The sequence below is a fragment of the Antechinus flavipes genome, chromosome 5, assembly GCF_016432865.1.
Source record: "Antechinus flavipes isolate AdamAnt ecotype Samford, QLD, Australia chromosome 5, AdamAnt_v2, whole genome shotgun sequence".
Taxonomy (NCBI): Eukaryota; Metazoa; Chordata; class Mammalia; order Dasyuromorphia; family Dasyuridae; genus Antechinus; species Antechinus flavipes.
The window spans coordinates 277,533,135-277,545,994 of record NC_067402.1 but is presented as its reverse complement, the minus strand read 5'-3'; the positions used below and the strand labels follow the sequence as shown (position 1 = coordinate 277,545,994).

General features: G+C 39.3%; 1 protein-coding gene across 2 annotated transcripts in view; it reads left to right on the top strand.

The window, feature by feature from the left end:
* LOC127537900 (putative tetratricopeptide repeat protein 41) overlaps nucleotides 1–12,860 on the top strand; it is an 83,050-nt gene that overhangs the window by 12,369 nt on the left and 57,821 nt on the right. For both annotated transcript variants that reach the window (XM_051961241.1, XM_051961242.1), the window contains 2 exons: nucleotides 3,973–4,043; nucleotides 11,458–12,434. In XM_051961241.1, coding sequence (XP_051817201.1) covers nucleotides 11,648–12,434 — 787 coding nt within the window. In that variant the 5' untranslated portion in view covers nucleotides 3,973–4,043; nucleotides 11,458–11,647. The remainder of the gene's footprint in view (nucleotides 1–3,972; nucleotides 4,044–11,457; nucleotides 12,435–12,860) is intronic.

The following is a 12,860-nucleotide window of genomic DNA, read 5'->3' as shown; positions in this document are numbered from 1 at the left end:
CTTCATCTTAGCTGATTTTATTACAGAACACAACCTTAATTCTTTTCCACATTAAAAATGTAATATCCCCTTGTTGAAGTGACCTCAGATGGCCTGTGTTTGTAGTATGGTGATATTCAGTCTGATATTCAAATTAGGAGCATCAGTGATTTCTGGATGGATCCAGATTATGCCTCATTGTCTCATCCTAAGTTCAGAGACCAAACCTTTCCTTTCTTTCCTCCTCCTCCTTTCTTCTTTCAAGTCTTGCACTCTTGAGTCATTCACATTCAAGGCCCAATTTTCGTTTCTAGGCACAGTGCTCCCTTAATTCATCCTGCCTCTTTCAGAAGGAAGTCCAAAATCCTTTCCTTTTTCTCTCCTCACCAAACAAACCTTAGGGTGAGACAATGAGGTATAACTTGAATTCACAATTCACGTATGTGCCTGATAGGAATTCTAGTCCTCTATTACTTTATAAAGCACAAAGGCCATCTTGGATAATTTCTCTAAGAGGAGATTGAATTTTTAATATGACAGAACTAGGGTTATCTTAGGTAATAAAATCAGCAAAGTTTTAAAGTTATTTGTATCATAAAATCACAGGATTTTTATGAAGTCCAACCTTATTGAACAGAACAGAATTCAGAGAGGTCAAGGCTGAGTTAGTGGTAAGTTAGTACTAATATCCAGGACTCCTGATTTTTAGCTCACTTCCTTTTTTCAGTATAGCATGTCACCCCTTTTGAAATCACTACACCATCTTGGGATTACATTTTAGAAATACACAGTGCCTGGCATAGTCATCCCTTAATAAAAGTTAATTGATTGATTGAATTAATATCTGGAGCATTTTAAGTTATGCAAATAACTTTATTTGGTCATGTTTGAATCTCAACAGTCCTGTGAGGCAAGTGTTATAAGTGTGATTAACCAGTTTTTTGTCCTTTATCTTTTCAGCTCAAATACAGTAATGTGACTATCTTACAGCTGAAGAAAATAAGACAGTGAATTTAGTGACTTGCCCAGGATTCCACAGCTAATAACTCTGTTTTGTGCTTCGGCATTTCATGAAAATCTTCTGATTTTTTTACATTCCTCATGTCAGCCATTCCTTACTACACAATCCCATTCTCAAGTCCTTGTATCCTTGTCCTCCCTGCTTGGGCTTTGAAAAAAACCATAAATCTCTGATTATTACCGTCACTGACTTTTCTTCTCCTCTGATTCTAGAGAAGCCGGGCAGATGAGCTCATTATATCCATTGCAGATTGATGTTGTCCAATTCAGGCATCTTAATGTATTCCCCCAAAGCAGCTATTCCAAAACTTCTCTCTTCAAACTTCCCACCTCTTCCAGCTTCCTTTCCTTCTCAATAGAGAGTCTTTCCTCCTAAACTTTACTTTTCCACAAGTTTTTGTTAGTGATTATCAAACAATAGATTATTGTGGTCCCTTACTGGGTCTTGTGTAGCTAATCTATGCCATGATCCATCACTCTGCTGCTTAGCCAGAACCAGATTATTTTGATGATTATTGATTTATGATACAATTTGAGAAATGGTATGGCTAGGTTACCTTCCTTCACATTTCCTTTTCATTAATTCCCTTGATACTTTGACTTTTTCTAGATAATAGCTTATTTTCAAAATACATGCAAAGATAGTTTTAACATTTACCCTTGCAAAACCTTCTGTTCCAGATTTTTCTCCCTCCTTTCTCCCCAACCCCCTCCTTGTTAAGCACCAATATAAGTTAAATATGTGCTATTCTTCTAAATATATTTCCACATTTATCATGCCATACAAGAAAAATCATATCTGTGAAGTTTGGGCTAGCTCCCTGGAGGCTTCAGGAACAGCCAGAGTCAGGATAAGTAAAAGTTCTTGGTTTTTAGGGGGAGAAGTGAAGGAGACAAACTGCCACAAGCTCAAACAGAAGTTCTCTGTCTCTCTCACCCCACCCCCTAATCTTTACCTACAATTCTCTTAATCCCAAACATTGAGCCAGCATTAACTATGAGAAGAGCAATTCCAAACAAATGCTAATAGAGTCATTGTCCAATAGGTAATTAATCTTAAGTGCCTTGTTGTTTGATTCAAGGACACCTTTTAAGAGTTTCAGCCCTTTACACATATCAAGAAGGAAAAAATGAGAGAAAAGCAAGGAAACAAAAACAAAAAAAATAAAAATACTATGTTGAAATCCACACTCAGTTCCCATAGTCCTTCTCTGGGTACAGATGGCTCTCTCCATCACAAGTCTATTGGAACTGGCCTGAATCACCTCATTGTTGAAAAGAACTATGTCCATCACAATTGATCATCACATAATCATCTTGCTGTTGTGCCCAATGTTCCCTTGGTTCTATTCACTTCACTCAGCATAAGTTCACAGTAAGTCTCTCCAAGCTCTCTGAAATCATCCTGCTGATTGTTTCTTATAGAACAATAATATTCCATAACATTCACTATAATTTACTATATATTATAGTACTATAATATAGTATAGTATATAACTTATACTATACTATATTATAGCATATACTTATTTTATATAACTATATAGACTATACTTATATTATAACTTATTCAGCCATTCTCCATCTGAAGGGCATCCACTCAGTTTCTAGTTCCTTGCCACTACAAAAAGAGCTGCTACAAACATTTTTGCATGGGTAGGATCTTTTCCTTTTTTAGGAACTCTTTGGGATATAGCCCCAGTAGAAACACTGCTGGATCAAAGTTATACACCGTTTGGTAGCCCTTTGGGTATAGTTCCATATTGTTCTCCAGAATAGTTGGATAAGTTCACAAGTCTACCAGCAGTATATTAGTATCCCAGTTTTCCCACATCCCCTTCAACATTTATCATTTTCTTTTCCTGTCCAGATAAATTTTTTTAACTGAGAAAATAGAGACCTTTTGATTTGAACTCCTTTTCTGCCCTGTTCTACATTGCAAAACCCTCTGAGATCATCCTCCATTTTCTTCTTATTTACTTAGATCTCTTTGATAAAGCCATACTTTTCCTTGCTCAGTCTTACAGTTCTGCTGGTCTTCTTGAATCTCCCTGTGTATTCAATCCCATCTCTAAGGCAGTGATACCTAAGTCTATATCTCTTGCTCCAGACTCCTACCTGAGTTCCAGTTCTACATCTAAAGGTTCTGTAAATATCTCAACAAGTTGAAAACATTTTTTCATCTTGCTTCCCAAACCCACCTCTCTTCCCAAGTTTCCTATTTCTCTTTTCTAATCACTGAGTCAGATTCACCCTTTCCAAGTCTTTTTGGATGCTTCACTTCTTCACTCCTTCTTCTTCTGTATGCAATCAGTTACCAAGGCCCTGCTTTCCTCACTTCAGTCCAAATCACTTGCATGTCATGGCATCATATCCCTGATGTCGTGATCCCCTTAGAGAATGGACAAACAACCATAATCGCCTACTTTCTTTGCATATAGTCACTGCCTCTCTTATGGACTCTTCTACAATAACTTCCTAACTGGACTCTCTGTCTCAGTTCTCTCTCAGCAGCTGATAAATGATATCCCTAAAGCACAGGCTTGACTGTGTCACTCCCCTACTCAGAAAGCCTTAGTGTTTCCCTACTTCCGTCAGAGAAAATCCAAACTCCTCAGCTTGGCTTTTAAAGCCCTTCATAGTCAGGTCTTGTAGGACCTTTTCAGCTTAGTACAAACACGTTGCTCCCCTTTCCACATCCTGGGGTCCAGCTGTTCTGCTACCTTGCTTTTCTTTAGGTGCAGCATTTCATCGTACTCATCTGTGCTTTTTTCCCATGGGTCTGTCTCCTTTTTACGGAGACTTCCATTGTGTTTACTTTGAATGTATTTTATTTTAGTAAATGTTGCACCTCCATGAGGGCACCTCCTGTTTTGTTTGTATCCTCAGTGTGTAGCCACAATATTTGGCACTCAATGTTTGTGAGATTGATATTTTTCCATTACATAATTTGTTTTTTGGTTTTTGTTTTAGTTGTGTACCCTTGGGCTGGAATAGGCATGCCCAGTTTGTCTGAGGTAGAGTGGACTGCATCTCCTGCTACGGTGAGTGGGATAGTCTTTAGAATTGGTGAGATCTTCAGTCTTTTTCCTGCCATTGCTCTTTTGGGGGCAATGTGAACTGAATGGGTGAGAGGGGAAGGGAAATCTTTCCCTGATCCTTGTCTCTTAGCCTCCTGAGAAATAAGCCTGGGGCGTTGTTTCTGTATCATGTTGTTTGCTCTCCCTAGTTTTAGGTGATGGAGGGCATCCTCATGGTACTGGGAGTCTGAACCATGACGACATTGTAGGCAGGATGGAGCAGCCAATCAGGCCAGTGTGGGAACCCTGAGAAGCCAGAGTGCCAGGGACTTCTATCCAAGAGGGATTTTGGACCTGGAGCTGGGACTGGGATCTATAAGGATCTAGCTAAATTATGAACTTACATAAAATTCCTTCTAAGGATACTAAAGTGATGCAAGGGCAGGGGGGATTATGTTTCCATGTCTTCCGAGAAGTCAGTTTGTATATTTGTGAATATATAGTCAAAGGAAATAAATATTTCCTTGCAGAAGGTCCAGTGTTAACACTTGTCATTTCACTGATATTGAAAGTTGCTTGTTACAAGCTGTAGACAGCTTCAATTGGGATAATAGTCTCTACCAATAAGTCTTTTTAAAAAAATAATTATTTTTAACATTTGTTTCTTTTGAAAACTTGTTCAACCATTCTCTGATTGATGAACATTCCCTTGATTTCCATTTTGTTGCCACCTCAAAAAAAAAAGTTGATATAATTATTTTTGTTCCCTTTGTCTTTGCTCTCTTTAGGATATGGATCTGATAGTGGTATTGCTAGACCAAAGGGGATACATAGTTATATAGTTCTTTGAGCATGGTTCCAAATTGTTCTCCAGAATGGTTAGATCAATTGATTATTCCACCAACAGTTCTTTAGTGCACCTATTTCCCCTCATTCTTTCCAACATTTGTCATTTCTGATAGGTGTGAGGAGGTGGCTCAGAGTTGTTTTAATTTGCATTTTTCTAATTAGTGGTTATTTAAAGAATTTTTCTTATGACTATAGATAATTTTAATTTCTTCTTCTGAAAACTTTTGACTATTTAGTAAGCTAGTTTCTGATTTCTAATGCATTCTATTATCTGCTTCACTTTTATGGGTAAACTCATCCCATTCACATTCATGGTTATGAATACTATGTATTTCCCTCTATCCCATTTTCTTCTGTTTATTCTTCTCTTTTTATCCTGTCCCTTCTGAAAAATCTATTTTGCTCCCAAGACTTCCTTTAATCTGCTCTCCCTTTTATCATCCCTCTCTCTCCCTTCTCCATAATCTTTCTCTAATCTTTTTCTCCTATTTCCCTATGGGATAAGATACATTTTTATATACTACTGTGTGTGTGTGTGTGTGTGTGTGTGTGTGTGTGAATGTGTACATATGTATGTGTATACTGTATGTATATGTATGTATGTATGTTTTCTTTCATCTTTGAACCATTGTGATGTGAGATTCAAGCATTGTCTTCCTTCTCCCAGTTTCCCCTCTGCTGTAAAAGCTCCCTTGTGCATCTCTTTTACATGAGAAAAATTTCCTTCTTCCAACTCTTCTTTCCCCCTTTTCCCATCTTTCTCACCTCTTCACTTTAAAAAAATTCATTCTTACAAAATCATCTCCATACCCTTGCCCTCTCTCTGTGTAAATTCCTTTTAACTGTCCTACTTATGATAAAGTTCTTAGGCGTTATATGAATTATTATTCCATATAGAAATGTGAACAGTTTAACCTTATTGAGTCCCTATGATTTATGTTTTTATTTTTCTCTTGAGTCTTGTGTCAGATTTTCTTTTCAGCTTGGGTCTTTTAATTAGGAATATTTAAAAGTCCTCTAATTTATTAAATGTCTTATTTTTTTCTTTTGAAATGTTCTTGTTTGTAATCCTCACTCCTTTATCTTCTGGAACCCTCATTCCTTTAACATGGAAGCCACTAAGTTCTGTGTGATATGTATTGTAGTTTTACAATATTTGAGTTGCTTATTTCTGGCTGCTTGCAATAGTTTCTTATTGACCTTGAAGCCCTGAAATTTGGCTGTAACATTTCTGAGAGTTTTCATTGGGGGATCATTTTCAGGGGGTGACAAATGGATTCTTTTCATTTCTATTTTACCCTCTAAATCTAAGATAATGGAACATTTTTTCTTGATTTCTTGAAACATGATAATTTTTGGACCACGACTTTCAGGTAGTCCAATAATTCTTAAATTATCTTTTTAAAATCTATTTTCCAGGTCAGTTGTTTTTCCTGTTAAGATATTTCATATTTTTTTCTATGTTTTTCATTCTTTTGATTTTGTTTTATTGTTTATTGATGTCCCATTAAATCATTAGCCTCCATTTGGCCAATTCTAATTTTTAAGGAATTATTTTCTTTAGTAAAATTTTTCTTACTCTTTTTCCATTTGGTCAATTCTGTTTTTTAAGGAGTTCTTTTCTTCAGTGAATTTTTGTACCTCTTTTACTATTAGGCCAATTGTGTTTTTAAAGGTGTTACTTTCTTTGGCAATTTTTTGTGCCTCTTTTACTAAACCATTAATTCACTTCTAATAATTTTCTCGCATCACTAATTTCTTTTCCCAGTGCTTCCTCTACTGTTTTTTTATCTTTCTCTGTAATTCTTCCAGAAATTCTTATTGGGCTTGTCTCCAATTAGCACTTTTCTTTGAGGTTTGCTTGTTGCTGTTTTTGCATTCTTGTCTTCTGAGTTTGCGTCTTGGTTTTCTCTGACACTATATTAATTTTCTATGGTTAAGTTTTTTAGTTGCTGTTACTGTTTACTCATTTTCCAGCCTATTTCTTGACTTTGAATTTCATGTTAAAGTTGGGCTTTGTTCACCTGGAATAGTATTCCAAGCTTTGGGCTTTTTTTGTGCTTCTGTTTTCAGAGCTAGTTCTGGGAGGGTCTGCAGATTTGTGATGTTTCTAAGATGGTGTGATCCTGGAAGAGAGTATAGTCATTGTTCCCCCCTGCTTTGTGTTCTAGTCTTTACTAGGGAAGTACCTTTACCCTGTAACTGTGACCAGATTCACTAGGGGAACATTGCCACGGAAAGTACTAGTGCTTCTCTTCAAACCTTTTTGCTCCTCTTCACTTAGAACAGTGACCAGGGTCCCTGCTCTCTTGTGAAAGACCAGAAGAGCTCCTCCTCTGTGCCCTTGAATCAGGACCTAGAAGTAGGTATAGACTGTGGGGCTGCCAGTCAGCACCGGCTGCACCTGGTGATAGCAGAAGGTCTTCTGTAATCTTTCTAGCCAGTTGTCCACTCCCCCTTACCTTCTCTGGGCCAAGAGCTTCTGAAGCTCCTGCTGCTTCTAAGGCCCCCTGCTGGTGCTCCTGCCGTGTTCTGGTCTTGTGCCCGTTCCAGGCTTACATATCCCTCCTGTGGACCCCCTAAAGTGTCTTAGACTGGAAAAATGTCTCACCTTGACCTTTTGTGGACTCAGCTGCTCCAAAATTTAATGTGAGGTATTATTTTAAAGTTGTTTGGAGGGGAATGTTTTCAGAGTTCAGCTGGGTTGCTCTAATCCACCATCTTGGTCTTATCCCCAGATAGAGTTTTGTTGGGCAGCTTCTTAGTATTTTAGCAAGCAGCGTGGGGCCCTGAGAATTTAAAGGATTTACTTGTTTGTGGTCCCACAGCTCATATATGCCATCAGTCTTTAACTAAATCTCTACCCACTCTGCGATACTGCTTTACATACCTGTATTACACATTTATATATTTTTGTTTTTTAGCCATTCCCCAGTCAATATGTCCCTTGGTTTCTAGTTCTTTGCTAGCAGAAGGAATGCAGCTGTGAATATTTTGGTATATATTGGACCTTCCTTTTTACCTTTGACTTCTTTGGGGGTATTTGTCTATTTTTGGGATGACTGGGTCAAACAAAGGATGTGGACACTTTTCTTTCCAAATTGCTGCCCAGAAAGTCTGGGCATCGGCAACATGCTGACTATTTTTAATATAACCACCTGAGGTATCAAAGAGTGGGCCCAAAAGAACTGGAGCAGAACTCATGCCTCGCTTTTGAATACAGAAATTTGGAAGCACCAAATTGTTCCTATATATTAAGAGGGTAGGAGAAGTCAGAGATGGGTTTTGATCAGGCAGGAGAGCAAGCTTCTCCCAGCCTTTTGTTACATAATGATGATAAGTGTTGAAGCTGCTGTGTTCTGCTGAGATCTAAATAAAACATTATAGATTTTCATTGTGTATTAAAATATTTATGACACAGGAAGAAATTCCTGCTTTAAAGACTTCCTTTAGTTAGCTCAGATGTTTAAAAAAAGAAAAAAGAAATCTCCATTCCAGGCAGAGCTTGCTGTTTGCATGTGCAGCTTGCTCCGGCTCTCTGTGGGAGACTTCTCTTTGTCTAGCCCAATCGTCCAGTAGTGCACTTGAGGATGGCTCCCTATGCTTTCCTAATGAATAACATTCTTGGACTTCGTGAGGACTCTTTGCAGCAGCGTGCTGTATATATGTTTTAACAACAGGCTCTCTTATTTAAAAAAAAAAAAAAAGCACTTCACAATGCACTTTTAAGTCAACTCTGCATCATGAATCTTTTCTCCATCACTGTGTTAAGTCTAGACAATCAGCAAGAGTCCATTGATCCCAATTGGTGGTGTGTACCATTTCTGAGATACACATTTTCTTATAAAATTTAACAATTGACTTTTGGAAGCCAGTCTTAGCTTTAACATATCCTTGGATTGTTGGGTTTGTTTGTTTTTTGTTTTTTCCAAATCTGCTTCTAAGTTCCTAGCTTAATTCTAGATGATTGTGTTTGGCTTCTGGATACATGGAACATGGCTGTCAAGTTTCATTGGGTAATAAGTTGCCTAAATAAATAGAATATGCATGGTACATAGGTTAATATAGACATTCTATCTTTCTTTAACGATTAACCACCCAGCTCATACAATGTCCAGAAGCTCCCTATTACATCCAGGGTTGAACATAAGCCATCTTCTTGGCTTTTGAAGTCCTCCCAGTGTGATCCCTTCTTGGTGTAACCTGATTGGCTCATGTCCATGGGCAATTTTCTAGGTGAAAGAGGCAGATCCCCTGATCTGAGAGAATCATGATGTATTAGGGGGTGCTCAGAAGCTCTGAACCTTTCTTTGACCTTCTATAAATGGGTCTGGCCTACTAACCATGGTGAATATTAGCAGCTTTGATGGGGCACGGTTGCAGGAGTGGAGCTGGGGGTGCCTTCAGAAAGATGTGAATCATCCCGGCTTTATTCTCTCTGGATTCAGTTTCTTTGCCTGACTTATATTTGTGAGGCAGTGTCCAGTGAAGGTCAGGGTGGAAGGGGAGAAGCCTCAGGTTTGAAAACAGGCCTTGGTACTTTGCAATGAAATTTGTTCTCTTTTCCCTTTCTTAATATAAAGGAGATTAATCTGCAGATTTGTGAATCTTCGACTTTGTGAATTTTGAAAGGTCAGGAGAATGGGCCATATGGGAATCTGGGGGGTTAGGAATCTGGCAGTCAAGTCCACGGCCAGCTCCACAAACAGCTCTGCTTAGAGGAGTGACCTTTCCAGGCTAGGCTTACAGGAGCTGAGAGAATTCATCTGGTAGGGAGGCCCATTTGGATGAGAACCTGGTGGCACTAATGTTATGGAGAAACTGTGTCTCCAGAAACTGGAGTGGTAGAGTAGACAGACAGTGTTCCCCTGCCATGCTGGGAGTGAAATGTTCATATTTCTATCCCTGCTGACAGATCTCTTAAATAAATATCCTTTTGGAAAAGTTAATTAATGCAAATTGGTTGAATGGAACTAGGGGATTAATTACTAGTAGCTATTACATAATGATATGTGTGTGTGTGTTAACACATCCAGAATGGGGATTCAAATCATAATAGTAGAGAAAAGACACCCCAAACTCTCAGAGGTTCTCTGTGTGTGGCTGCCTGGCTCTGAGACAGGAAGGCCAGAGAGAATCCTTGCTTTCCTGTTGCCTTCTGTCTCCTCCCTTCCTCTGTGACCCACTGTGCTGGCCTTTGTGGCTCCTTCCTCACAACAAGCCCTAATGCTTGGAATGTTCTGCCTCTGTTTCCTGATTTCCTTTAAGATTCATCTCAATGCCCACCTTCTATAGGACTTTCTCAGATACCCCAGCTTCTAATACCTTACTCTCTCAAATCTACTCTGATTAGACCTTGTGCATCCCTAGGGTGTCCCCCATTAGATGGCAGGGGTCATATTTTTGCTCTTCTGTGTATCCCCAGTGGCCAAGCCCAGTTCCTAGCACAAATAAAACACTTAATAAATGCTTGTGGGCTGACTGACTTGTAGTAGTGGGGAACAGACAGGAAAACACCACAAACCAGTCCCCTGGTCTTAAAACAGTGTAGACTTGCATGTCCTTTGTCTATGGATATTATACACTCTCTAGGAGCTCATATGGGGAGAATTTTCAATAAACTAGGGAAGACATAGAGTAATCAAAGACACACAACTTTACAATGGTTTAACTCCTCTCAGGTACCAGATGTGTTCTCAGCCTCAACCTTTATTTCAGTCTGTGATTTTCCCCTTTTTCCTCCCAGATCTCTTCCCTAACCATGATTTTTAAAATTTATTTTGTTTATCCCCATTGAGAGACTTCATCCCACAGTTGTTCTTCTTGTCTTAAGTGTTAAAAGCTGTGTGTTTCAGCTTTGTCTTTTCTGCTTATAGCTGACACATTCCCCTTTGGCCTGTTCTCTGAGCAGTTTTAAGTTTTACATGTTTTTCCTGTGGGCAGGAGTTGATGTAAGGTGTAATGGATGGTATGAATAAAACAGGTTACTTGATAGAGGGGATGAATACCTATATATTCATTATTTCCTTACTCCAGTTAAATCTTCCCTCCTTCCCTTCCTCTCTTCCTTCCCTTCTTTCTTCCCTCCCTCCCTTCTTCCCTCCTTCCTTCCCTTTCTCCTTCCTTCCCTTTCTCCTTCCCTCCCTCTCTCCTTCCTTCCTTTCTTCCTTCCTTCCTTCCTTTCTTCCTTCCTTCCTTCCTTCCTTTCTTCCTTCCTTCCTTCCTTCCTTTCTTCCCTTCTTTCTTCCTTCCTTCCTTCTTTCCTTCCTTTCTTCCCTCCTTCCTTCCTTTCTTCCTTCCTTCCTTCCTTCCTTCCTTCCTTCCTTCCTTCCTTCCTTCCTTCCTTCCTTCCTTCCTTCCTTCCTTCTTTCCTTCCTGAGACAATTGGGATTAAGTGAGTTGCCCACGGTCACAGAGCTAGGAAGTCTTAAGTATCTGAGGTCAAATTTGAACTCAGATCCTCCTGACTTCAGGGCTGGTGCTCTATCCATTGTGCCACCTAGCTGTCCCAAATCTTTTCTAAGAACAGAAAAAAAGATATGCATTCCTGATAATTTTTAAAATGAACATTTTTTTTTCCTTCCATTAGATTGTTTCAACTCTAACCTCTCTATTGATTACAAGTTGCTAAGTAAGAAATGAATTTTATTGGGGAAGAAGCTTAAGTTTGCTGGCTCTAAATGTTATTAAGTGGACATCTCAGAAGCATTGACAGCTAAGATCCAAGTCACCTTGTAATCAATCTGAGTACAACTTTGTGAATTCTTGAGCCACATGAAATGTTTCAGAAGCCAATTGAAATCATGGAGAAGACTCTGCAGCCTGTCTTAAAGCCTCAGCTCCCTATCCGGCCTTATGTGTGTTCCACTATAAAGGACTTTCAAGAAGAAAGAGATTTCTTGGCCAACAACATCTTCCCCCAGCTTAATGAAATGTGCAATTCTCGGGGGACATATTTCAAGGCTATTGACCTGAGGTGGCCAGCATCTGAGGCCCATGACCCTCTCTGCCCTAACTTTCGTAGACAGTATTGCGGCATGCAATCCCAGCAGCTGAAGCTTTGTCTCGATTACATCAATAGCTCGTTCCCTTTTTTTCTTTGTATGCTGGGCCAGACCTATGGAGAATTCCTCCGGGAGGATGCAAATTTTATAACCACTGGGACCCCTGATCTGCCAGGGCTCTCCAAGGTAGAAAAGAATCTCTACGTTGCAGCCCACAATGGCTACCCTTGGGTCTTGGAGAATTTCACCTGCAGCTTCACAGAACTGGAAGTGATCCAAGCAGCCTTTATAAACGATTCCCAGTTTCAGTATTACTATTTTCGGACTGGTGCCATGCTACTGAAAGCGTTAGAACAGGAAAAGGGAAAGGTTACCTGTCCGCAATCCCGGCAGAAGGAGTATGAAAAACGGCGGATTGGCGAGCTCAAGGCCAAGATCATTAGCAAAGGGCTGCCAGTCAGGTTTTACAGAGATCTCCATGAGCTAGGCGAGTTGGTTTTCAAAGACTGGTCAACTGTGATAGAAAAACTTTACCCTGCTGCAGTTCTGCCAGACAATGTAGGTTAGTAAAAAAAAAAAATCAGGGCTTGGAGCATCAGAACATCCACAGTTAGTTTTTCAGTAGGCTTTTAACATTCATGTGTCACATAACGTTCGAAGGTAAGTAGTTGTTATAGTATTCTGATGACAAGTGGATCTTAGTCTTATCAAAATGAGCTCCTGCCAAAAGTATAAATTAATTGGTTCTGGGAAAACAGAAGGGAGAAAGATGACATGATAGTTTGCAGGAGTGATCCAAGTCAACAGTCAATCAATAAACACTTATTAAGCACCTACTCTGTAGCAGATCCTGTGTAAATTAGTACAAGAACCATGAACAAACCTCCTTTTGAGAGGCAATTTTCTGTTAACCTGATTCATACATAGAAAGAATGTATGTACAAATCTGATTGTAGCAGGCGATAATCTCAACGAAGAAAGGATTAGC